The following is a 27,453-nucleotide window of genomic DNA, read 5'->3' on the forward strand; positions in this document are numbered from 1 at the left end:
AACGTTTAAAATTAAAACAGGATGAATACTTCATGCCCTTGAAGAATAGGAAGTAACACCCAGACTACAGAAAAAGAAACAAAAAGTCTTAAACTATTTGAAAGGCTTATGAGATAACTCAGTGTAAACATTTAGTAGCCTAAGAGAAGACAAAAAAAAAAAAAAAGTGATAAAAATGAGTCAAAAACAAACTTTCCAATTAATTTATTTAAATTCATTAATGTTGCAAAAATATGATGTGCAACAAATCAGGACACAAGTTACCATATTCCTAACAAGTCAAAGGAAAATAAAATATTACATCTCCTTAGTAAATCACGACAACCCTATTATTTCTTACAGGGATCACATCAACATCTTGCACAGTCATCAGAACTGAATTTCTCACGCTGTAAAATGACAGCACCAGGCCAGGCAACATCAACTGAATAGCAGTGAAATGATCACAGCACACTCTGTCTAAATGGCAGCATGTGAACTTATATTAAAAAAGATACTTGAATTTTTGAAATCTGTATCCAAGTGTGTAGGTGTCTAACTCACTCTGAATTAATTGTGTTCTATGTGAATAGTGTCCTATGGACTGTGCAAGTCAGTGGCCCTGAACACACCTCCAACATTTGCTAGCTAGGTTTATGTAAATAAATGGTTTATGGGACGTAACTTTAGAAAGCTCGTGTATATAAAAAGTGCAGTGGAATAGCTAATTGGTATTATTTTCCAAGTTCCTCCTTAGCCACACTGATTGTGAAAGCACAAAGATTCCAAAATGTAAATGTTTTAATCTCCTGTAGGTCTTACAAGATAGAATCAGACAGCTATGTGAAGCAAACAGCGCAACATTATTCCTTATCGATCTGAAACCTTAATTAAACCCTTGATTTTCATCAGGTTTTTAAGTGCTTTATGCAAACTTTTCATAGCATCCTTAAAAGTAATTCTCAAAACGTAAGAAATTAAATAGATCTATCATATACAGTTGCAACAAAATAACAGCTATGTTCAAATTTTAGTGTCACTCCTCATGTTCAACACAATACTTATTTTCAAGTACCATTTAGAACTTCAAAAGAAACTGATCTGATTCTTATTCATTCAGAATCTTGCGACTGGGGTAGAGGTGAGTGAAAGGATCCCAGGTAATTCTTCTGTACTATTAGAACACTGAGTAGAAAATCTCCCATTTCCCGTACTAGCTGACTTTCTTGGGCGAGTCCAAACTCTTCAGGCTTTCTCCTAGTGACTCCAATCACACAATTCCTGTTCCCTGTGACAAGGATAAACTCTAACAGAATAGGTGGTGTAACTAATAAGCATATTAACTCTCCTCTATTCCTTCCTTTTGAGGTTTGTGATCCATTTCTTAAATATCTAAATATTTGAAAAAAAGTAAGTAAGAAAACATGATGGAATGGATTAGCAAATTTCTATTTTCAGCCTATCTTCTCCCTTCTGACTGAGCAATGTTAGCCATTTCCACATATAACACAGGGAAAAGAATGAAGCTACTGTGACCTAATATACACACCTTTACTGATCTCAACAGGAAACTGGCCTGTTCTAACCAATAACACCCTAATGCTAATTTACCTCTCAATTGAAGAAATGTAAAAAAGCCACTTCTGCACTAAATCAAATACTTCCAAAATTCCCTGAGCTCTCACATAAAAATAGCCAAATAATAACACTATAATCATCTACAAGAAGTTTCTATCAAAAATCAGATCCTTGACTTTTTTAAATTCTGAAGTTATAGTTGAAGAAATTCTAGCTACTGATATACAATCAGAAAATTTCAGTATTCAGTGCAGTTACCAAATAGTGCTATTCATTTTGGAAGACTACGTTAATGTTTGTTTCATAAAATATGAAAAATAATCTAGCCCTAAACTTTAATCTGAGCATTGTAATTGTTGACCCTCTCTGTTCAAATTTGCTTCTGTGTGAAGAGACAAAGCAGAGAGAATATAAATTCTCTTTAGAGGTATTGTCAGCCTTTGCACTCTTCACTCCAGTCTTATTTCACAGATTCTATGTGAAGACTGCAGGTTTTCCTGTTGGACACAAGAAAGCCTGTTAGATGGTGCAAAGAGCTGCCATACACGGTACTTCCCTTAACAGGGACACATTCAGTGCCACCTGAGATAACAGCCACTCTAAACTCTAAAGTTCTTTCTCTTACTTCCTTGTTATCTTCCTTTCAAACTACCCCACTAGGCCCTCCTTAGGATCCTATCCTTCCATGCCATCAACTGAGTTAAAGGCTATTAAGCTTCAAGTAGGAGGCCAATGTAGCATTTTTCTTGGTGCTACTAGGAATATAACCAAGCAGAACAAAGGTAAATTATATGTATGAGAAACTTTGGATTAAAAAGAGACACTCGAGACCAAGTATAACAAAATACAGTGGCAAAAATAAAATTAAACCAGTTAAGTTAGATCCATGACCCCAGGAGACAGATAAAATAATACAATTTTATGTACTTTCATTTCAATCAGCAATGGAAAATTAAAATTGAATGCTATGGGAGGAATGTCACATAGTGATAAATTACAAATAACAAACTTCCTAAATGCTTTTCCTCTAACCTATTAGTTATGATCTTAAGCCTTACAGTTACGAAACATTTATTAGGGGACATGTCCCTATACCAGATTCCATTAAGGTGTCGGGTAGAGCAGGTGTCTTTTAATCCACTGATTCACAACACATGCCTTTCATTATATCCCAAGTGTTACCACTGTTTCCTCTGAATTTTCATGTTCTAACAGATTAAAGGTTATTTGTACTTTAAAAAAATATTTAGGAACATGCACCACTTTTGCAACAAGTTGTATCTATAGTTAGGGGCAATGCTTGCAAAAGCAAAAGTGAATAAAGGCAATAAACTGTTGACCCTGAAGAACTGTGTACTTTATGTGGAGGAAAACCACCTATGTAAGAAGTTCAGCAAATTTTGAACAGGATAAATATGTATAGAGAAAAGACTGCTTAAAGAGCTCTATGAATATAGACTCTAATCACAATTAAATTCATTGATCCTTTATTCATAATTCTCACATGGTAAATTCCGAAGGAATGCCTAAGTTGTTATTGTTAGTTTGCTTTTTCAACACAAACTTTCTCTAAGGTTTGAGCAAGCAATAACGGTTTTGGCTTTATTTGATATAATAACATCAGTTTAGGATCTGCCTATGGCTGCTGGATTCAAGTTAAGTTAGAAGACTGCTGAGGAACACCTCATCCTGGGAATCCTCCAGCATCTCCCATAACTGGACTTAGTTTAGCATGCCAAGTCTATAACCAAAGAGGACAAAAAGTAAAGGAAAATTCTCTTTTTTAGTAGAAACTTTGTATGAAAAATGGCAATGGTAAAAGCCATATGTGTGTTCAGTCTAGGGCAGAATAAATCCTAAAAGCTTAGCTCTCATCTGCTTCATTTTGCTATTCTAGCACATTCTTTTATAAATTACCTTACAGGAAGGGCTGGGGTGTGGTAGTACCCTTAAATTTGGAGGATACTAATTTTTCCACGTGTGTATGAGTCACACAAGCAGATGATACTATCAGATCAATCTGTTGTTTTAGGATGATTTTGTGGGTTATTAAGTTCTGTTTGGGCACCTCAGTACAATGTATTTCAATGTAGAGTCAAGGTACTTACCAAATTAAATGAAAAGTTTATATGCTTATATCCCATATTGTCCAAAACAGCATAATGTAATAATGCTCTAAGACTTATAAAATAACTTAAATTTACAGTACTGTCAACATGATTCCACAAGGTCAAACACCTGAACCTCTGCTATCAAGTTTCAGTAACCGATACAGAAGTATTTTGGTAAAGTGCCCACACTGAGAGCAGTTAAAAAGCAGCCCCTATTTTCTACAGAAAAATAGTGACAGTGAGTAACTCATCACATTCTCTGAACACTACACTGCACTCACATATTCTGGAGAGTGACCCTGGACACACAAGCTTATTTCACATTAGTGAACAGACCTAAAATTTTTATAAAGTTCTGACTTTTGGCCAGAAGATAAAACATCCCATATATACATATATACAAACCCCACTTCTTAGCCTCTTAAATTGTGTAGTTCTAAAAATGGCTTTTTGACTTGTCTTTAAAGTTTAAAAAGGAAAATGTGTGCAATACATTTGTATCTGTGCTTCTGAATTAAGAAACAGTAATAAATGAGGGGGAAAAAAGCTTAGGATAGTATTAATCTTAATCTTCTTAGATTATGTACATGACCTTTGGGTATTCATGAGAAACAGTTTAACTGTCCCTCACCTTATGAGCAACTCTGTTTTCTAAGTTACCCAGGAAATGTATCTAACCATTTACAAGAACAAAAATTCAAACATGCACTTTACAAATCATGGTCTTATTTACCTGCATATTCTTCCACAAGACAGGTATACATTAAAAAATATTGCTCAGAAACAAAAATATATATTATCTCTTTCCTTTACCATTTAGGCATATAAATAGTTTACTGAAGATGATGCATCATTCAACAAACAAATGCAAAAACTGCTTTATATAAAGTGTGGTTCTCTGCTATTTAGCAATATAAAATACAAAATGATTACAATATAATTAGCTAATAAGGAGCTAAATTCAAGAGATTTGCAAACCAATACAGCAGTGAACAGTCCCTTATACAAAAGTCCAGTAAGGAAGAGTCAATTTTGTAACAGATTACATAAAAATCAGGGCCAATAAATGCATTATAAATGCAAAAAAGAGCACTGCTTCATCAGCACATTCTTCAGTCTTGTTTGGACTAGACACCAAACTTACTGTTCACTTTTCGGTTCATCTTGTTTTCCATTAAGTTCTTGATCAACTCTGTTTAATGAAAAACAATAGAGATAATAAGACACTAGCAACTAAACAATTTTCTTTCTAAAAATTGTGACTACTTTTAGCACAGAATATTATTCTGTTAAAAACAAAGCTTTGCAAAGAAGCAGACATAGTAAAAAGGTTACCAAACATTTCCCCAACCAGGAAAGATAATTTTTAAAGACAAGAGGACACTGACAAGAAATGTGCTTGTTGTTTCTTTGAAGATTACTGAATACTGTACATACAAAAGCTCAGAGTTTTATTAAAAGTTAAATTGCAACAGGTATATTAAAATCTTAAACTGTAGCATGGCTGGGATCTAACTGATTAGAGAGTGGCAGGAAAAACAACTCCTTCAAAAATGATTTTGTTAACTGACATAATAAAATGTCACCAAATGATCCATGTTTTCAAATTCAGTGATAAAAATGCATATTTACAGAAATGATTCTCCAAAATTTTTTATTAGTATACATAGAATGTAAATGCTTTTCACTTATTTTGATAGTAAGAAGCCTTCAAATAATTGGAAATATCTAGATGTGGTTAAAAATCGAACTGAATTAGAGTGGGTTGCATAGAGACCAAAATTTAAGCAAGTGGGGATTAGAAGAATTATGTAATTACAACACAACTATAAACAACACTTTAAAAATAATATACAACAGTCTATTACTCTTTTTACTAGTCTGAATTACTGATGGAGGGGAGTTTAAAACTTGGTACAATATACGAAGATACTCTTCACACTTGTTTCCCATTTTTGATCATCACCACCCATTACTAGGAGCACCTGAACATTAGTGAATGAAACCTAAAAGTTTTGGTCTGTGTAAAGTCAAATTAATAACATTTAAAAACATTTTTTATGCTGGTATCAAAAATATAAGAGGTATATAGTCTCGATAAGGCATGCAATATACATCCGGTCTTTTCAACATCTGAAATCTGTTAAATTAGTTCTTATGAACTATTTTCACAATTACTTGATTTTTCAACTACATTCAAACACTTTAACAGCTGCACTCTCTCCGGCCACACTTGCACTGAGTCGTTTGAAAGAAACAGTTACAACATTTGACACTACCGTGTGTGCACACGGAGTTTTGAATCCTCCTTATGCCCGGTACTCATCAGAGAGATGTCACCTTAAGTAAGCTCCTCCACACACAGCCTCTGTTACATTTTTAAAAATATTCTCCTTTAAAAAAAAAAAATGCTCCTTTATTTTTAAGACTTGAATGTTACCATCTTCAAGCTGACAAAGATTTATTATTTTTTTAAGACTAACAAACCATGCCAAAACTAACAAGTGTCTGAAAGATATACGTAGTGATTCTATTACAGTTAAACAAGACAAAAATAAAAAAAAAAGAAAAACTCAAGATAAAATAGTATTGATAGGTATCAAACAATATATTAAATAAAAAGTATAGTTCCACTATTTTTCTGATGCCTAAATTCCAGGTAACTAAATACTAAGAACTTTGTAAAAAGGCACAATACAGCGGATTTTATCAACAAAGGCAATTCATTTTGAAATCCATGAAGCATTTGGCTTCATTATACAGTTACAGATTGTATTTTTGATTTCAGTTATCTGTCTGGCAAGTGTACACCAGTGCTTAGAAAGGGAAAAAAAAATCAGCAATATCTAAAATTACCATCCACATCTCTATGTAAAAATGTTCATTAAACTGTTAAAGTGTCCTATAAAAATGTAGAGCTATGGTTCCATCACATGGTCAACTGAATTTTTGCTCATTAACACAGTCAAAATGTGTTCAAAGAATTAGTTCCTTATAATTGTTTCCTTAGAATGGTCAAAATGGTAATAACTACATACAATAAGAAAGACTATACTAAAGCTGTTTTGCTAATTTGTCATTATTTTAAAAAAAAAATCCATTAACAAGTCAGCTCCAAATCCTACACTGTTCTAAATTGCTATTTAAAATGGTAACTCTTTTATACCTTGCCTTTCATCTTCTATGCCGAGATATTAATAGCTAATAGTTTGTTATGCTCAAAGCAGAAGTATTCAAAATTAAAGATGGAAAGCAGAGTGTTTAACTATTTAACAGTATATTACTGAATTTTAGGTATTTTATCATATGTAGAATTTGACTGGTTAGCAGGCCGTTTAAGCGTATAGGGAAATCAATGTTGGTTAGCCAAAGAATATGTGCATTGCAAATATACTCATAAACCCCAGGGAAATAAACTATTTCTTTAGAAGAATACATATATATTTATCAAAAGCACTAGTTAGACATTTAAGTAAAATGATGAAACAAATAAAAAGTCTTAGAAGTAATTGGTTTTCCAAATAGTTTTCTTAGCAGTTTCTTTGGTTTTGCAATCAGTACCTGTAACATGAAGGAGTAAGGAGGGGCTACGACCTTTAATTCCTCATGGGCATTAATACACGATGTTAGAACAGGGTGAATCCAAGCCATATTCAGCATCAGGAACTTCAGATTCACTCTATATTTGAATTCTGGGGTATGTTTATATTTACAAATGCTGTTATCTTTGTCTACAAGCTAACCAACCAATAAGGAAGAGTTAGTCTGTGCAATGCAAATGGACTAGTCTAGATGCAACCCAGTCAAGGTGTGCATATACCTTTTTTGTTTCTTTTTAAACTTTTCTTCTTCATACCTTGGTAGGGAAGAGTTATTTCAGTAAATATACATGTTATGAAGATAAACAAAACTTGAAAAAAAGGCACTGACAATAAACTCATATAAGTCTGCAGGCAAAACCAAAACTATTTAACACACTATGTAGAAAGTCAAAATTGATCTAAGAAATCTCGCTTTACACATTCAACAGACTAAACCTCAAATCAGTAGACCAAAAAACTTTTTCGACACTACAGCAGAGCGATATTCAAGGATTTATGTTAACAGCCTTCTACCGAATCCTTTTAAAAAATTAGATGGGAGGTGAATTCAGTAAACAGAACATATTCCAGCCACTGGAATGAACCAAGGTTAGGCTGATATAAATAATATATTTCGCCAGTAATAGGATTATTCAGCGCATGGATGAATTTACTCAAATTTGGAGAACAGCATGTTCAAGTATGGAGAATGTTCTTTAGTACTGACTGACCAGGAAATCACCTCTTAAGATTGTAAATAGTCTTTAAAAAGAAATAGTCTTTAAAAATAAAAATTAACTACAACCAGAAATAATCCTTCCTGCTTCCTCAGGTGATGGCCTGAAGAAAACAGTATGGGGAAGGTGCTGGAAAATGGCTTCTTTCCCTTTTCCTTAGCTACAAAAACAAGAGCAGTTACAAAATATTTATCATACAGGAAGTGAAAAGGAGGAGTATTGAAAAATATTTACCTCTTGCACATCAATATATAAAGATCCAATACAATTAAAGAAATAAAACAAAACATACTGTTTTATGCATTCTGGTATGCCAACATATTCCATGGGGACAAGTTCCGCTAGTTCTGCCAAATTAAAGACGTATCTAATTTTTTGGCTGAATTTTGAGCTATGGAAGAAAATAAAGATAATTACCTCAATATTCTGACCAACAGAACTGACAAGAAATTCACATAAGGAGCTGGTGTTTTGTTTCTTTTTTTTTTTTTTTAAGTCAATGACTCTCAGAAAATTACCTAATAAAGGGTCTTGTGACAGCTAGAAGTGTTCTGATAAACCATGAGGGATGTACAATGATTAGTGATTTTAGGTTTTTCCGTAACCTGGAGTTAAAAAAAAAAAAAAAGGAAAGGAAACAAAAATTTTAAAGCTCTATAAATTCTAATGCTAGGAAAAAAGGTAAGACATCATTAAGTATGTGCAACTTTACACACACACACACACACACACACACACACACACACTCCTCATCCAGAAGTTCATTTAGATATGATATTCCTAAAGACAAGGAAATACACTCTTGAATTCTGATGGTCTTTTCTACTGCTACGAGATGAGCTTTACTGCATTTGGCTAAATTTATGTCCACAGTATAGCCTGTCGTTAAATGTCTCCTAGATATATTCACTTGTCTTTAGAATTCTGTCAACCAGGGGTAGAGGACAATACCGAATACGAAATTTCATTTTTCAGGATGAGAGGGGAACTGGTACTCATTTCTTCAACACCATGAAAGGCATTATGCCACAAGAACAGGAAATGTAAATCAGAGTCTAAAATTCTGAATAAAAATTACCGGCATTACCCTGAATGACTTAAAATGACCAAAAAAACCCTGCTGTTTTATTATGCATATTCCACACTTAAGTAAAGTGACCATTAAGGATTTTTTTTTTAAATAGTAAGAACTAGTCCATGCCGTGTTTAGGTATTTAGAGAAACCTATCAATGAATCTGAGTTCATTAAACTAGTTCAAGTTAGCTATAGCTTAAATCAAACCAACTGGAGATTCCAAGTTGTTCCTCCCATTAGCATTGATGACTAACTGTTGAGGAGAATACACTCCCTAGAGCTCATTCCAAAGTAAGATTATGGCTAAGCATCTTAAAAACCATAAAATATGCTAAGCACTATGAGTTAGGCAAAATTCAGAATGTACTAAAATAGGAAATGTATTAAGTTCTCCATTCTTTCCTAAAATACAAGTTATAGGGAAATGTTCAAGGTGGTACAAATAAGGAGAAAGAAAGGACTATTTTATAGTTTTGTTTTAAGGGATTATTCTTTATTAAACAGATCAAAACTAATTTTTCATGATATTCTAAAATACTGAACTGAGAAAACAGAAACGTGTTATAAAATTTACAAGTATAATTTATAGTGCCCTTAAGTGACGACAGAAAATAAAATTGAATAAAGCTATTATAAAAATTATTCAGACTGGGGTGCCTGGGTGGCTCAGTAGGTTAAAGCCTCCGCCTTCAGCTCAGGTCATGATCCCGGGGTCCTGGGATCAAGCCCCACATCGGGCTCTCTGCTTAGCAGGGAGCCTGCTTCCTCCTCTCTCTGCCTGCTTCTCTGCCTACTTGTGATCTCTGTCTGTCAAATAAATAAATAAAGTCTTTAAAAAAAAAAAAAAAAGGAAATTCTTCTAAAAAAAAAAAAAAATTATTCAGACTAGCTTTCAATGTGTATTTACAATACCTTCTATCAATTTGCTGATAGCATTTCCTGAGCCATCCCAGACTGGGCATTTTTCTTCGAGTTGTAGCACCATTTAAATAAACTATCATGTAGTTTTCTGCTACTAATAGCTCCAAAGTGCCAATAACATACCTATAAAGACAAATTGAGTTTAAGCCTTAAATACTACTTTGCAGAACCAAGAAAATTATCCAAATTATATAATGCTCTTCCTTCCCTTCAATGACAGCAAAACCAATTAAAATTTCAGAACTGTTATAGTTGGTATTATGAATATGTAACTCTAAAAGAGTTACCTTCTAGAAATACACGCTTAAAAGTCTATGGATGAACTGACATGATTTCTGGGACTTGCTTCAAAGTTATACAATGGAAGAGTATACATTTTGGGAATGAAGTATAAACCTATTAACTGTGGAAGCGTTTGATTCATACACAAATATTCAATACACTTCTTTTACCTTCATATAAGTTTGAAATTTTCCCAGTAAGTTTTTTTTTTTTTAAAATACCACTAACTTAAGAAATAGAATGACTCTGTGGAAATAGAATTGAGTCAGTTCAGTTACATTTGGCTTTTTGGGAGTAAATGCATTTAGCCATATGATTTTGAGATAAAAACAATTTCTTTACATTTAATGTAAAATAAAGAAGTTAGAACAGATAATCTGAAATATCCATTCCAGTTTTAAACTGATAATTTTCCTGTTGAGTTGGAAAATGCATACTTTTATAATGCCAAAGAATAAGGACTTAAAGAACTGGAATGGGGATAATTATAATCTTCTCCCAGGCAAAGTTCACTTCCTTAAACTGGAGATCTAATTAACCGAGAATTCTGTCCACATTTTTCTGCGAAGGTATACTTACTTAAAGAGATTGTCCATCAGGTATCTATAGTTAGGCTGACCACTTTCGGGCATAAAACAGACAGCAAACACAACAATGGCATTTAATCCATCCCCGTAATATCCTGAAAATTAAGTCAAAGATAAAAACACCAGCATGATTTTACTTTTCCAGAGGAAATCTGTACAGCTGACAGATTATAGTGGTTCATGTTCCACAAATTTTTTGATCAAAAAACATGGTTTTGTTTTTAACCTTATTGAGCCTTATAGATCTTTAAATCCCCTCTTCTCAAAATGAGAATAAAATCTGAAGAGGAAATAGTGGGCATAAAAACCAGAAACCCATTTAAAGTAGCATAATCAGAAAGCCAGTATTATTTTAGTAAATAGACAAAAGAAGTGATATAATCCAAGCAGGCATAATATGAAGACATCTGCAACACTCTTATGCAATTTATGGTTAAAGTGGATGCTTCTGAAAAAATACTTTTACACTCAACAATGCCTAGCATTTTGGAGATTCTAGAATAATGAAAACTACAATAACATCTCTGACAATTTTAACTGAAGAAAAAGTGTTAAAATGTATATGTTTATTATAATCTCTCGTATCTAGTAACATTGTTTTAACTTTCATTTCCATTGTTTACAAACATGCACTGAAAAGGTTTAAACACTTCAAGTACACTAGCATCTATCTCAATCTCTTAGTCACAAAACACATTGCTATAATTCAATAGCATAAAATGGTCCTAATTATTTCCCCACAATATAAATAAAGTGCTCTTTTTGAAAGATACTAGGTTTAAACCATGAGGCAGGTCTCACAACTTGTTTCCTATGAACTGGCTGAATTAATGCAAGACTGTGAACTTCCTGATCCAGATTATCCTGTTTTCTTCATCTGAATAGAATTAAATTAGGCGGAATAATGTAAATGCAAACATTCAAGTGATTTGCTTTCAGATGAATGAAGACTATAGAAATACAGATGGGAATGCATTTGACAGAAAGTAAATTAAGTAGAAAGGACTCTACATAAAAAACAAAAAAAAAAAAACAAAAAAAACCCCAATCTGTTTAACCTATGTGGTCCCCTTTCTTGAATTAGGATTCCGTAATAAGAAATGTTCTAGAGGGGCACCGGGGTGGCTCAGTGGGTTTAAGCCTCTGCCTTCTGCTCAGGTCATGATCCAGGGTCCTGGGATCGAGCCCTGCATTGGGCTCTCTGCTCAGCAAGGAGCCTGCTTCCTCCTCTCTCTCTGCCTACTTGTGATCTCTGTCAAATAAATAAATAAAATCTTTAAAACAAAAACAAAAACAAAAACAAAAAGAAAGAAATGTTCTAGAGAGCGACTTGCATTTTGACTACCATTAACGTTCTGACGCTATTTACAGTGTCTAGGTAAGCTTCTATACATGGCACGGTCAGGATGGTTAGAAGTTATAATCATACTCCCATAGCCTTTCCTATTTGACTTGTGATTTAAGAAACGAAGCCTTGTATTTTTGGATATCCTACAAATATGCAAAGCTGGTGCTCCATAAAAATGTGGAATGGACTAGTTCTATACTTTATGGTAAAACTAAATGATTTATTCAGGGTTTTATTGTTTGATTTTTTTTTTTTTTGAAGATTTTATTTATTTATTTGCCAGAGAGAGAAAGAGAGCACAAGCAGGGGGAGCAGCAGGCTCCCTGCTGAGCAGGGAGCCCAATGTGGGGCAAGATCCCAGGACAACTGGATCATGACCTGAGCCAAAGGCAGAAGGCTGACACTTAACCAACTGAATCACCCAGGCATACCTATTCAGGGTTTTAATGTAAAATAAGAGTAATAGTTTAAAATGCCAGGTTTTACTTATATACACAAAAAGACAAGTACAAGAATGTTCAAAGCAGTTTTAATCATAACGGCCCAAATAGGAAACAACTCATAAGTCCATCAAAAGAAAAATGAATAAGCCAACTGTGGTTTATCCATACAACGAAATACTACTTAGTAATGAAAAGGAATGAACAACAGACACAAGCAACAACATGGATAAATGTCAAAAACATGCTGAGCAAAAAAAAAGTCAACAAAAGAGGGTATACTATATGATTCCAGTTAAACGAAATTCTAGAACAGGCAAAAGTAATCATGGGGGCGGACATTAGAATAGTGGTTACTGGAGGGGGGTATTCATTGGGAAGGAGTCTGAGAGAATTTTGGGGGGCAATGAAAATGTTTTACATGTCTAGCTGTAGGTGATATGGTTATATGGGCATCTGTCAAAACTCACTGAATCCTACCTTTCAGATTCGAAGTGAAAAAGTCAGAAAGAAGAAAAACAAACACTGTATGGTATCACTGGTATCACTTATACGCAGAATCTAAAAACACCAAACTTAGAAACAGAGACTAAAATGGTGTTTACCAGGGTCTAGAGGGAAAGAAGATATGTTGGTCAAAGGGTACCAACTTACAGTTACGTGATGAATAAGTTGTAGGGATCTAATGCACAATGTAACGACTATACACAGTAATACTGTATTATGTAAAGTTGCTAAGAGAATAGATCCTAAATGTTCTCACCACAAAAAAGAAAGGCTAATTATTATGCAATATGTATTGTATCAGATCAACATGTTTTAACCTTAAACTTAACAATATGTCAATTATATCTCATGAAGCTGGGGAAAAACTGCAAATGCTACAAAAAAGGATTATACCATTTCACTATATATAAATTATAAATGCATAAAAAAGGAGAGAAAGTCCCAGTTTGGGGGTTGTCTAGAGGTCAGGTAGAAAACAGTTTTCACTGTATATTCTTATACCTTTTGAATATACTGTGTGCATGTACTAATGATTTTTAAATTTAGTTTTATCCTTTTACTTCAAACCTGTTGTTTCTAAAATGACATGATAAATGTTCACTATATATACATTTTTAACTCAAGACAGAGTTTCTTCAGGCATTTACATTTCCGATACTGCACTAAAAAATATGCTCTTTGATAGCTCTTACCTCCGTGGCTGATAACTTTCTTATAGGGTTCAATTGCCTTCATATCAACCCTGTGGTCCTGTTCTCCAATTCGGAACATACGCCAGCGTCGTCCATCTTCTTTTTCCTCTGCTGTTGTGTACTCAGTAATCGAGCCTTTCCTAATAACTTCAGTAGTTTTGGGTTTTGGAAGATCATCTGTCAAAATAAAAGGTTTTTGAATCACAAATTGTTATTTGTACAGTAAAAATCAAATTACATGTTAACCACTTTACTATCTAATTAGATTGTTCAGAGAATATTTCTATATAATTTCTATATAATGAAATATTATACCTTCCATGGAATTTTAAGTACTACTTCTGTAACAGAGGAAAAGGCTTGTTATTGATAATGAAGCCATTTTATGTTTTTGGAAATTATGGTTAACTTTTTGTATTGGCTATTTCAGAAAGCAATTCACAGTGCAATGTATGTGCATAAGTTCAAAAAAGATAATTCATACAGCCATCAGAATCTTAGTACATTGGCCTTACAATGCTGTTCAGATTCTATTTACAACACTATTCTTGGGAGTTACCACTATGGGTTATTTAAAGTAACTGAGAGCAAATTGGTTTTTTGTTCTTGAGCACATAAATTATTCCCCAAACACTGTAATACCAGATAGAAAGTGGTTAACCAGTCAATGATTATTTCTCATTTGATCAGGTTTATTGAGCAGAAATTTACTGATAATATTCTGATGTGTACATGCAAATGTCTACTTTAAATTGACATTAGCCAAAGCAGAAGCACCAATGATTAGGTGTAATTTATAGTTCAAGATTGCACTTTAGCGGATTTTAAATGAAGTAATGATTTTCAAAATTTTAGTATCGTAGTCCTTACCAAAAGATGGGGGGAGGGGAACCTACGGCATGTTAGTTGTTTGTTTCCAAGATAAAGCTGTTAACGGAAAATATCCTTCCAGGAAATGACTACAGCAGCATTAAAGAAAGAAGAGACAAAACACATAGGCAGAAAACTATTTCAGTATCTTTTTAAAATATTGCTTATTACTGGACTGCTTATTGAACCAGTAAAATAGGGAAGAGGAAAGGAACAAAGATACAGTATATCAAGGATCTTACTCTTTACTGCAGATAAGACACATAGGGCTAAAACACTGCTTTCAAGTAAAAATCATTCTAAAGATGGAATATACAAACAACTATATAAAGATACTATACACAGAAATTATCTAATTAAAGAAAACATGCAAAGCAAAACAGATGCCAATTCCTTTGAATTCTAAATAACTAATAATAAGGAATATAAAGTTTGGGGACTAAGAGTATACATTAATTCAAGATGGTTGTTTACATAGGGCAGTACTATCAGACAAACCTAATTAAAAAATCGCCCTAAAAAAAACTCCCTTCAAAGCTCCCTCTCTGCAAACCCCTAACTACTTTCAGCATATTCCCTATGTTACATGTCTCTTCAAAGCTTTTTTCTTAGCTGATTGACTAAATAAAAGAACATGCCATAATGATCAAGCAGTATTTTGGGAGCAGCATGAAAAAACGTAACTTCACAATACTGGGCAATTAAGATAGAAAATAAAGCCACCTATGTAATCTATTAAAAACAGTTTTGAAAGCCATGAGAATATTCAGTGCCAGCAGAATTTCCCATCTTAGTAACAAAATATAGCAGGAACTTTAAAAAAAAGAGTAACTTCATATGTCAACAAAATCCCTTAATCATTGATTTTAGGTTCAAGATAAAGTTTTAAGTTTTCAATTATCCTAATATGAGACTACTATTCAAAAAACATATGTATAGAAAGACAAACATTCATTAATAAAGATCAGATAAAACACTGAAACATTTACCTTCCCACTCAAATTCATTACTGTTTTCTGATGGCGTGTCTAAGCCATCTAAGTCAATCTCCCCACTTTCATCCAAATCATCTGACAGCACAGAGCCATCGCTAGGATCCAGGGTCAGGCTAATATCTGGAGCCATGAGTTTCTTTCTTACTTTATTTCCATTAACTTCTAGCGAGCACGGAATGGGTTAAAAAAAAAAAAGTGAAAAACAGATTAGAAGGAATGTTCACTTGCTCAAGTTGAATAGGAGAAAAAAATTTTAAAAATATTTATTTTTTTAGGGAATCTGGGTGGCTCAGTCGGTTAAGCAGTTGCCTTTGGCTCAGGTCATGATCTCAGGGTGGGTCCTGGGATCCAGCCGTGCATCAGGCTCCCTGCTCAGTGAGGAGTCTGCTTCTCCCCCATTCTCTGTCCCTCTCCCTGCTCATGCGCTCTCTCTCCCTCGCTCTCTCTTTTCACACTCTCTGCCTCTCTCTCAAGTAAATAAATAAAAATCTTAAAAATATATTTATATTTTTGAGAGAGTGAGAGTGTGAGCATGTGAGCAGGGGGAGGGGCAGAGAGAAAGGGAGAATCTTAGGCAGCCCCGCCCACCCTGTACAGAGCCCAACCCATGGTTTGATCTCATGACCTTGAAATCATGACCTGGGCCAAAATCAAGAGTAGGATGCTTAATTGACTGAGCCACCCAGGTGCCCTGATTTAGAGAAAAATTCTAATCACTTCATTCTTGAGAAAAATAACATGAATCAAACATAATCCCAAAGCATTAATTTACAAACCTTGGATTTTGATCGTTATTGCTTCTACATCATGGAAAGACAACACATTCCAGCAAGAATATATCTTTTTAAGTAATAGAGGCAAACATTACAGTCAACTTACCACTAAAAATGATCTCCTCTCAACCTTTTACTATAGAAATTTCCCAAGCCCAAGGGTATGTTTTTGCAGTGTTAAATTTCCAAAGCATTCAAAAAATGCTTTCTTAAACATTCACTTACTCTTTGGCTCGGTATAATAGAATAAAAAGTGAGTATGCTTTTTTTCCTTGACAAAGAATGTGTTAAAAAAAATAGCACAAAGTCCACCATTTCATTGAAACTCAAGTGCCAAGTTCTTACCAGGCTGGTTCTCTGGTCCACTTACAGCTAATACATCTGCTTCCATACTATCATCCTCTGGTAAAGGTCTAGAAAATACAGACAAAATTTTTAATTCACAAATTAAAAGAACTTTTTTGTAGTTCAAAGAGCTATTAAAAATATCTCATAGAACCAATTATGTGGAAAACTGAATAAAGTGGTTTCTTAAGCTTCAGTAATTTACAAACGACTTTTAAAGACAAAATTTTCAAGACTGTCAGATGATTTACATATTTATGTAAGTAACACATAAAAGTAGATATAACTTCCTTACGTAACTGCTCTTAAATATAACTACAAAACAAACCTAAAAATTACAAACAACCTAAAAAAAATATAACTCAAATGCATGAGCTTAATGTGAAATACAATAAATACAATGTGTGGTGAAGGTAAATGGTCCCTCACGTGAGAGGATGGCAACGATGGCTACAATTCTTCTGAGCTCAGCATTTCTGTATTATTCCTATTATCACCATGTGCTATGTAGTGACTTGGTACTTCCACCAGCTGTCCATATTCCCACTGTTAAGGGACCTTCCTGTGCCCTGAGATGGTCTTCTGACCAAGATGGGATGAAAGCACAATGGTCTGCCTTTGCCCTTTTTCTCTTAACCTAGTGGTACCCATACAAATACAACTACAAATGCAAACGTGTCAAAGTAGCTGGCCAGATAATCTAAAAAACCCTTATTTAGTAAGCTTTCTTTTAAAATAGAAGCATAAAATTTAACAATTCTTACAGACATCTAAAGAATCCCTTCTCCCAGGAACCCCTTAGACTCATTTAGAAAGACCACATTTAAGCATTCTTTATAAGAGCAAACATTTTACATTTAAATGTTGAAAACAAAAATAAAGATTATGGGAAGATCACATATATATTTGGTGGAAAATAAGATATTGGAAAATTCACCTAACTGCTGGAAAGGAATTTCCATTTTCTAGTATCAAATGAACACTTTTTGACACTGGGTTTCTGTAAGAAGCTCAATAGTCACTTAATAAGTGACATCTTAGTAAAGACATTTTGAAGTTTTGTTTTAAATCTGTTTTCATTTGAAAGCATTGCTCACATTGGAAAATCTTCATCTTGCCATTCTTCTTTAAGTTCCACACCTTCCATCCTCAGCTTAGATTCAATATCAACTACAAACTCCTGATAATCCGGAGAGCCAATGCCCTGGGAAAAGAGGAAAATCTGTGACAACATATTTTCCATGTTCCTTTTTATCTGCTAAAAAGGTGCAATAATCTTATAATAATCTTCATTCACATTCCACCCTGGTCATGGAATCAATTTATTGGGTTGCAACTACCACTAAAAAAAAAAAAAAGAATTAGAATGAAAATCAGGGTATATATATTCTAGTAAAGTAAGTACCATTTGTAGTAAGGGTATTGCGTAGTGAAAATATCTGCTTTCAGTTATATATATGCATGTGTGTCCCAGGTTGTGATTTAAATTTTACGAATGTAGAAAGAATCTGAGGTGTGGGGGGGTGAGGCACAAGGAACAAAAGTAAATATATTCTTTACTCTGGACCCATAATTAAATTTTCTGTCTTCTGGATAGAAGCTGATCCTAGAAATTGAACATTAGCAAATTGTATTTACATTCATGATTCAGTAAAGCCAAGTGGTATGTGTGCTGCATCTTTTAAAAACTGACATATAATTAATTTTTTTAAAGATTTTATTTATTTATTTGAGATAGAGAGAGCGAGCATGAGAGGGGAGAGGTCAGAGGGAGAAGCAGAGAGCCTGATGTGGATGGAACTGGATCCTGGGACTCCAGGATCATGACCTGAGCTGAAGGCAGTTGCTTGAACAACTGAGCCACCCAGGTGCCCTATAATTAACATTTTAAAAAATATTATTTATTTATTTGACACAGAGAGAAAGTGAGCACAAGCAGGGGAAAAGGCAGAGAGAGGGAGAAGCATGCTTCCTGGTGAGCAGGGAGCCTGATGTGGGGCTTGATCACAGGACCCTACGATCATGACCTGAGCCAAAGACGAGGCTTAACCCACTGAGCCATCAGGTCTCCCTGTAATTAACACTATTAAACTGAAGCATAATTAATATGTGCACTGTTCTCTATACTTCCATTTCTGTAGTTTCAATTCCATCATTCCAGAGTCACTAAAAAAAAGGCTACTCAGTAACTATCCAGTAAATGAACGCTACATTTTGATTTGCTTTGTATCTACACTAAACTTTTCCCATGTAGTTCAGCATAAGTTTTCAGGCATGGACTTAGTGACTATTTCTGTTCATGGTGACTATTTCTGTTCATGCAATTACACATGCTCACCTAGGCCATTCAGTTTTAGTTTCAGTCTGTCCAAGGAGGGGTGTTGGTCCTGACATTCTCACTTGACAAAGTGAAGAATGCAGAGATTGGTTTGGTTGATGGAATAAGACCTGGAAGTTTAAGTATATCATTTAAGAAGTCATAAAGATCAGCGGGTTACTGTCACAAAAACTGTGACAACTTTAGGGGCACAAGAGGTACAAATGAGCTAATATTTAGTTCAGCTGCATTAAAGCAAGTCAATAGATGACTGAAGTTGTTGTTTTTTGTTTTTTGTTTTTTGTTTTAAAGCAGTAGAACATGCATTTCTTAAGAGATAAAAAGTAACACTACAAGTATTAAACAAAGCAAGAAGTGATTGGTCCCAGTGGAAGAAGAAAGAAAGTGAGATGGGGAGAATGACTGATACTTTTCACAGTAAATCCTAACCTATCTGACTTTTAAAACCATGTATATATAATTTTAAAAATATTTTTCAAATAAAACAAATGGTGCCAGCCATTCACTTCAATTAGTTTTGTAAAACAAAGACATGATGCCTCCACACACTGGAGTATTACTCAGCCATAAAAGAGAATGAAATCTTGCCATTTGCAACAACATGGATTGATCTCGAGGCTATAATGCTAAGTGAAAAAAATCAGAAAAAGACAAATACCATATGATTTCACACATATGTGGAATTTAAGAAACAAAACATGAACAAAATAGATAAAAAACAGACTTAAATACATAGAACAAACTGGTGGGGAGGCGGGTAGGAAATGAATGGAAGAGTGAAGGAAGGTTAAGAGTACACTTCTCATCATGAGCACTGAGTAACACACAGAATTGCTGAATCATTACACGGTACACCTGAAACTAAATACAAGACTGTTAATTATACTGGAATAAAAAAATTAAAAAATAAAACAAAGATGTGGTCATGATTTACAATTGCTTTATCTGCTGCCATTACAATGCTCAAAAGATATACAAAGCTATACAGAAAAAGCATTATGCTTAGAACAACAACAAAATTACACTGATAATTTTCTAAAGTGTTAGATTTTTACATGGTAAACTAAATTTATATCTCTGCCAAGACTGGGAGGCTCTCTTCTCAGTTTGAATTCTTACTTCTACTCAAGGAACAGTTTCACACGTTCTCAAAAGGTTTAAATTTTCGAGGACCCACTTTCAAGGACAGAAAAAATGGCCAATGCTCTATTCCTCACCAATATATTTGCTTGGAAAACTCAGTATTTATATATGTGAGTAAGTCATTTTTAATTCTCTGGGAAAACACTGAGCCGGGCAATGTTGAGAAATTACTGGAAAACACACCTAAATTACAGTGATCTTAACTTAATTTACCACATTCTGTTTCTAATACACAGTCTACACCTCAACACAGTCTTCACTGATCACTTCATCGATTGTTCTCTGATGGCAACTTCTGTGGAGAAGAAAATAAATAAAAAAGAGATACCTATCCTACCAATCTCTTATATTCTGGACACAGAACTAGTATAAAGACCCCCAAATTGTGGCCAACAAACCCAAATACTTAATGCTTATTCCCTTAGAAATTAATGCTCATGTGAGACTGAAACACTCTATTACTAAAGGTTTAAAACTGTCTCTTCCAGGGCGCCTGGGTGGCTCAGTGGGTTAAAGCCTCTGCCTTTGGCTCAGGTCATGGTCCCAGGGTCCTGGGATGGAGCCCCGCATTGGGCTCTCTGCTCAGCAGGGAGCCTGCTTCCTCCTCTCTCTCTCTCTGCCTACCTGTGATCTCTGTCTGTCAAATAAATAAATAAATCTTTAAAAAAACAAACTGTCTCTTCCAAATTTTTAATTCACAGTACTTTTCAATTTTTTAAGTCTTTTATAATCACTCTAAAGTAAACTAATATACTTCCTAAATTCAATAATCAGAAAAAGTTGATGTTATTTTGTCTCACCTTTTTGCAGGTGTTGGAAAAATATCGGATGTTCCTGCTGTCTGTTTAAAATACCACAGGTGGGGGCACCCGGGTGGCTCAGTGGGTTAAGCCTCTGCCTTCAGCTCAAGTCAGGATCTCTGGGGTCCTGGGATCGAGCCCTGTGTAAGGTTCTCTGCTCAGCGGGGAGCCTGCTCCCCACCCCCCACCTGCCTCTCTTTAAAAAAAAAAAAAAATACCCCATGTGCCTGGGGTGGCTCAGTGGGTTAAAGCCTCTGCCTTCCGCTCAGGTCATGATCCTAGGGTCCTGAGATTGAGCCCCCGCATCGCATCGGACTCTCTGCTCAGCAGGGAGCCTGCTTCCTCCTCTCTCCCTGCCTGCCTCTCTGCCTACTTGTGATCTCTGTCTCTGTCAAATAAATAAATAAAATCTTTAAAAAATAAAAAAAATATTAAAAAAAACCCCTCCATACACAGAAAAATATTCAGTATCTCAAAATTAAAAGCAGAGATTGAAAGTTGCTATCACTACATTCCCAACACCTCGCATGGTGTCTGGCACATAAGCCTGTAAATGTTAGTTATCTGAATATTTTAAGGTAGGGCACTGGATAGCAGTCTTTGTTTTGCTCTACCCCTTGGGCTTATTTTTCTTATTCAACTACATTATTCAACAGGCTTCCTGTTGTTTTACCCTCAAAAACTGTAATGAAAATATTTAGGGCAACCCACACACATGCAATTATCAATTTCTGTTGGTAAAATCATTCGTTATTTGTAAGAGAAAGTATGTAACTTGTGAAATTCTATAAGACAAACCATGTCCTTTAGTTCCCCTACCACTTGAATAAGTCTATCACTTGAAAACTCCTCTCAACATAGAAAGCCTGAGTCTTTCAGGTCTCTCAGCTGATTTATTAAACTTTTACTTCAAAATCGTATTGAAGCATGTGATTTCAATACACAAAGCACATGGACATGGATATTTAGTTCAGGGATAATTATTTAAGCTAGTTAAACAGAACCTAGGAGAGATACAGATAGATTCACTCTTGACCATCTCAGCACAGAGTGTAAGGCGAAAAATACACTAGGTAGACAAAAAGTTCAAACAATTTAGAGAGTATTGTTCTTGGAAGGGCTTAATCATCAGCAGCTGTAAGAACAGGAAACAAACAAGAAAGGAGCAATATAAGCACACCACTGAGAAGGAAATCAGGACAATGCTGACTCACAATTAACTGTGGCTGTTTCCCATTTTTTGTTCATAAATCTGATCAATTAGAATGGGGAAATAACACTTTAAGATGCCATTTGTTAAAATAACCTAATGCAACAGGAATTACTTGATTTCTCAACATACTTGTGTTTCTGAGACCACATGATTATTTACACCAATTCAGATAAATTCAGAACACTTGCTGATCCCTCAGTGAAGTTAATAATCAAGAAAAATGGAGTACCTACTGACACAACTTGTGTCAGTAGGGAGATGTGGTGGTAAATTCAACCAAGGGAAATGTGGTGGTAAATTCAACCAAGACGAAGAAGAGGATTTCCCTATGCAACTCAGCAATATAAGCAAAAATTAAATATTAAAATCATATTTACAACTGTCTAAATTATAAATTGTAATCTTACATGCAACTTTACTATTATGTTGTTTAATCGTGCTGCTGGAATAGGTGCTGATAACCACCATCTATGCTGAAATCACTTACTAATGGCAGAAGCAAATGCCCAGGCAAGTCTTTCACTTCTCCATTTAAACAAAAGGGCTTCATTGTAAATATTTATGTTCTCTTTTCTCTATGAGGCTGGCAACACTGGTAGTGCTGTAGGAAAATACTTTAGGCCAGTCTATATGTTTACAAAGATCACCAAAACACGTCCAGAAAAATCTTAAACACTTGTCACTGTTTCCTTGAGAGCAGGGTCATGTAGGTTTTTAAGAATGAAATGACACGGGGCGCCTGGGTGGCTCAGTGGGTTAAAGCCTCTGCCTTCGGCTCAGGTCATGATCTCAGGGTCCTGGGATGGAGCCCCGTATCGGGCTCTCTGCCAACAGGGAGCCTGCTTCCTCCTCTCTCTCTCTCTGCCTGCCTCTCTGCCTGCTTGTGATCTCTGTCAAATAAATAAATAAAAATCTTTAAAAAAAGAATGAAATGACACAATGTGATGTCACCTTACGTCTGTTAGAATGACCATTCTTGAATAGACAAGGAAGAGCAAATGATAGAGAAAAAGGAGCTCCTGTGAACTGTTGACAAGAATGTAAATTGGTAAAGCCACTACAGAAAACAGTATGGAGGTTCCTCAAAAAGTTAAAAATAGAAATACCATATGATCCAGCAATTCCACTTCTGGGTATTTATCTAAAGGAAAAGAAATTACTATCTCAAAAAGATATATGCAGCCCCATATTCACTGCAGCATTATTTACAATAGCCAAGATATGGAGGCAACCTGTTTCTATTGATAAACGAATGGATAAAGAAATCGTGGTATATACACACAACGGAATATTGTTCAGCCATAAAAAGAATGAAATCTTGCCAGATGGGACAACATGGATATAGATCTTGAGGGCAGACAGACAGATCTTAAGTCAGACAGAGAAAGACAAATATTATATGGTCTCACTTATATGTGAATCTTAAAACACAGACACATGCACACACCAAGTTCAAAGATGCAGAAAACAGACTGGTGATTGCCAGAGGGGATGGGGTTGGACGAATGGGTGAAGGGGGTCAAAAGGGACAAACTACCAGCTATAAAGTAAATTCTAAGGATGTAATGTATAGCACAGTGATTATAGCTAATACTGTGTTACATATCTGAAAGGTGCTAAGAAAATAATTCTTAAAAGTTTTCATCACAAAAAAATTTTAATGTGCGCCAATGAATGTTAAATACATTCACTGTGGTGATCATTTCCCAATATATAAAAATATCGAATCATTGTTTGTATGTACACCTGAAACCAATATAATGTTATATGCCAGTTGTACCTCAATTTAAAAAAAGAACAAAATGAGATAATCTACCTGAAATGTTAACACAAAAAATTCGAGAAAAATTACAATGCTGCTGACTTTTCTCAAAATTGTGAAAATAAAGCAAAGGATAATTATGCCACCTACAAACAGTACTTTTATGATCAGTATGCAGAACATACTGGAGAAGCTCTAAGACCTTTAAGAAGATTGAAGTCTAATATTGATCTCTGACACTTTATTGTAGTTATATATTATTTGTTGTATAAAATTGTAATTGTGGAATACTACTATCATCATACTGTACTAATATTCTGCTTTATACAATATAAGCTTAAGATAATTTTCAATCCACTGTCAGCCATGGTTAATATTTCAGTACTGGCTATATATACCTCCTTTTTTAGATGCCCTCCTCCATAGCTGCTCCTACAGGCTTTGCTGCCGAGGCCATGAAGGGAATCACTTTCCTTTTCACATTTACTAACCACTTGCACATTCATCATCCCTATATGTTCTAATCAACAAAACACCAAAAACAATGTTTTTCCAATAAAAACACTGGTGTTGTTATCCAGGTTTTACATATGAGGCAAATGACATCACTTCTTGGTTCCCAGATTAAATGTAGACTGTTTCTAATATAGCACACTGTTTCCAGTTCACTGGGAACTTTATACAGAGTAAGCCTGTAATGCCAGATTTGGTTACCTTTAACTTCAAAGGTCCTCTAACACTTAAAGAACACAAAGGTACTGACTTATGATCTAGTTCAAGATTCGTGTTTGCAGAAGTGGACCGGTCATACTTCCTGTATAAGCCCAACAATGTTAGGCTGCAATAGAAGAGATGATGAAGAACGAGAATAGTTTAGAAGAAATGTAAAATGACAAGAACTAAGCAAAAGATGTGAGAGTTCATCAAGAAGATAGTATAGGAGGTAACTAAATTGGGTAATTTCAGTTACCAACGTTATTTACAAGTTGCAGAAATTCTTTTAAAATTTTAGAAAAAGAGTATGTTTCATTGAAAAAGTTAAGAAACTAGGCATGAAGAGAAATAGAGATCTAATCAAAAGGTGAGGTTGGAAAAAAAGCAACTCTAAAATGCAATCACACACTTCATTCAATTAACTTTAAGGAAGGCACTATGACTGCCGGGATGAACACGGCAAAAGCCTTGCTCTCAAAGGGCTCCCGCAACAGGCAGACAAGGGAAGTTTCAAAGCAACGTTGTAGACGCGAATAAAGTTAACAGGAGCTGATCTAGTACATCTCCGTCTGCATCAGATACACCCCAAACACCCCAAACCATTAAGTAAAAAGTTATGTCTGAATCCACGCGGGAACTCGGCTTTTAAACGTAGGAAAAGTCTACTAAAGCCTTCATTACAAATGTCGCTTCCGTGTCTATTCCCCGAGGGTACAGGGCACATCAGACGTCCGAGTTTCTTTGTTCTGTACCAGAACGGACGCTGGTTTTACGTTCGCGACCAAAGTGGCCGGTCACCGCACCCAGACCAGGGTGTGTGCAGCGGGGCCGAGAGGGGGGCAAGTTCCATCCCGAGCACAACAGCACAAACGGAAAAGGGGTGGCCGGGGGGCGAACAAGGATAGCAAAGGCAAACAGGAGCCGAGCCAAGGGCGGGGGCCTAAACTGGGCGGGGATCCGGGAAGCGCCTCGCGAGCAGGTTCCGGGCGCCCCCTACGTAGGATAACCCTCTGAGCGTCCTCTCTCAGGCTGTCCGAGGGGCACTCACCCCTCCGACGTCCACCCCAGGCCTGCTCTCAGCCCAGACCCGCCGTGCCCAGCCTTCCCCGGCCGCACTCACCCCGCAGGAAGCCTTGGCTCCCTCGTCTTCTTCGCCCCTCCAGGCCGGCGACGTGGGACTGACGGCCAGGGCGTAGGAGATAGCGCCGAGAGGAGCCCGCTCCCCTCGGACAGCAGCGGAGACCCGGGCCCAGTCCCCAGTCTACAGCTGCTGCGGGAGCAGCTGACCCGGATGCAGAGTGCGGCCCCGACGGAAGTGACAGTATCGCAGCCTTCTTCAGGCGCGGCGGACCCGCGGAGATGGAGGCGTGGCTTCTCCGAGCCACCTAGCCTCTGCCCCGCCCCCTTGACCGTCGCGGACTCGCGTCCGCGCACGCGCCTAGGGGCAAACCCGCAGCCCACCTGGGTACCTTGGTACCTGGGTATCTCTCTACTTTGGTTCTCGGCCCGTGAGACTCAGAGATATTTTTACATTATTAATGTTGGCTTTAGTGATCATTAAAACAATTTTATAGGATAAAATGGGTGAAGATACGGGAGGGGAAAATATCCGAAGCCTCATTTTGGGAAACTAAACCTCAGAAGAATCCTTAGAATTTTCTAAAATTCTCGAGGGTGAATACAACAGTGCTGCCCAGACTATATGTAGGGAGCCGATCAGATTAATTTTTTGAATTACCAGTTAGTTGTGGTCCATGCTCTGGTAAGATAAGATAAAAATGTTAGAAACATTTTATCATTAGAGTCAACAGCTATATATTACCTGTAAAGTTACCCAAAAGTTTTCCAAATGCTTACTCTCAACTTCTGTTCCTGCCTGGCCGTGGACTGGTAACTGAAGGACCCAGCTCTGTGCATCGTACTTGGAGTAACAATGCTGCTCCCCAGCTTTAAGGAACTAAGATTAGTTTGGAGAACATAATAATCCCTGTCGGAATTCTTAGGAATTCTTATCCACTAATACCGACAAAGGCAGCAGTCAACTCTGCGCAATGCATTTGAGAATGGGGGGGGGGGCGTGTTTGAGGGGGAACTGAAAGCTCATTGACCGGAAACGCAGCTCCCGGGTTTACACCGTTTTGGCAACATTGACTAAAGTTGGCAGGGGGCTAAACTCTCTGTCTCCTCTCTAAAAACAGGTAAAGATGATATCTATTTCCTAGGATTTGTGTGAGATAAAGCGCTATCTACTAGAACTGTGCTTGACACATTGTAATCATGTATGTTTGATATTATTTGCCACCTGTTCTAGCAGTTTTATTAAATAGCTGGCTTAGAAAACAAAACTGATAAACAGAGCTTTAGCTAAGCAACTTCTTGGATCATGCATATGTAAGCGATTTCATCTTCACTTACAGAATTTTCATAGTTCCATATTTTGCTTGTTTCTGTCCTGCAATGAGGAGCATTCCTCACAAGGTGGCAGCAAATCATTTGAAATCATACATAGTTGTTTTGTTTTTGTTTTTGTTTTCTTGCCATCTTTAGTTTCTTTTTCATCTCAGAAATTTTATTGTTTAGTAAGTTTGGTCAGTGTTTGCTTTGGTTATGAATAATCCATTCTAGATTTGTCTTTTTATCCCCATCTCGTGAATTACGCATA

General features: G+C 35.9%; 1 protein-coding gene across 4 annotated transcripts; it reads right to left on the reverse strand.

Moving 5' to 3' along the window:
- Positions 1-188: 188 nt before the first annotated feature.
- Positions 189-26,125, reverse strand: BNIP2 (BCL2 interacting protein 2). 4 transcript variants are annotated; one of them, XM_032342719.1, is made up of 11 exons: positions 25,912-26,123; positions 17,919-18,025; positions 16,822-16,889; positions 15,698-15,865; positions 13,839-14,015; positions 10,844-10,946; positions 9,974-10,105; positions 8,505-8,591; positions 8,279-8,377; positions 7,489-7,524; positions 189-4,860 (listed from the first exon to the last, which is right to left on the reverse strand). In XM_032342719.1, the coding sequence occupies exons 2-11, from the start codon at positions 17,966-17,968 to the stop codon at positions 4,809-4,811; spliced, it is 972 nt and encodes a 323-aa protein (XP_032198610.1). In that variant the 5' UTR covers positions 17,969-18,025; positions 25,912-26,123; the 3' UTR covers positions 189-4,808. The 4 variants fall into 4 exon arrangements, with proteins under 4 accessions (XP_032198610.1, XP_032198614.1, XP_032198613.1 ...); XM_032342723.1 differs by lacking the exon at positions 15,698-15,865 and having other exon boundaries at positions 25,912-26,125; XM_032342722.1 differs by lacking the exon at positions 8,505-8,591 and having other exon boundaries at positions 25,912-26,125.
- Between the last annotated feature and the right edge of the window lie 1,328 nt (positions 26,126-27,453).

The sequence above is a fragment of the Mustela erminea genome, chromosome 5 (genome assembly GCF_009829155.1).
Source record: "Mustela erminea isolate mMusErm1 chromosome 5, mMusErm1.Pri, whole genome shotgun sequence".
Taxonomy (NCBI): domain Eukaryota; kingdom Metazoa; phylum Chordata; class Mammalia; order Carnivora; family Mustelidae; genus Mustela; species Mustela erminea.

Coding starts and splice junctions, on each gene's coding strand:
- BNIP2 (XM_032342719.1), bottom strand. CDS start 17,968: ATGGAAGGTGTGGAACTTAAAGAAGAATGGCAAGATGAAGATTTTCCA. Junction 16,890..17,918: donor CAAGATGAAGATTTTCCAAT/GTGAGCAATGCT, acceptor TGTATTTTCTAG/ACCTTTACCAGAGGATGATA. Junction 10,947..13,838: donor GAAAGTTATCAGCCACGGAG/GTAAGAGCTATC, acceptor CTTAATTTTCAG/GATATTACGGGGATGGATTA.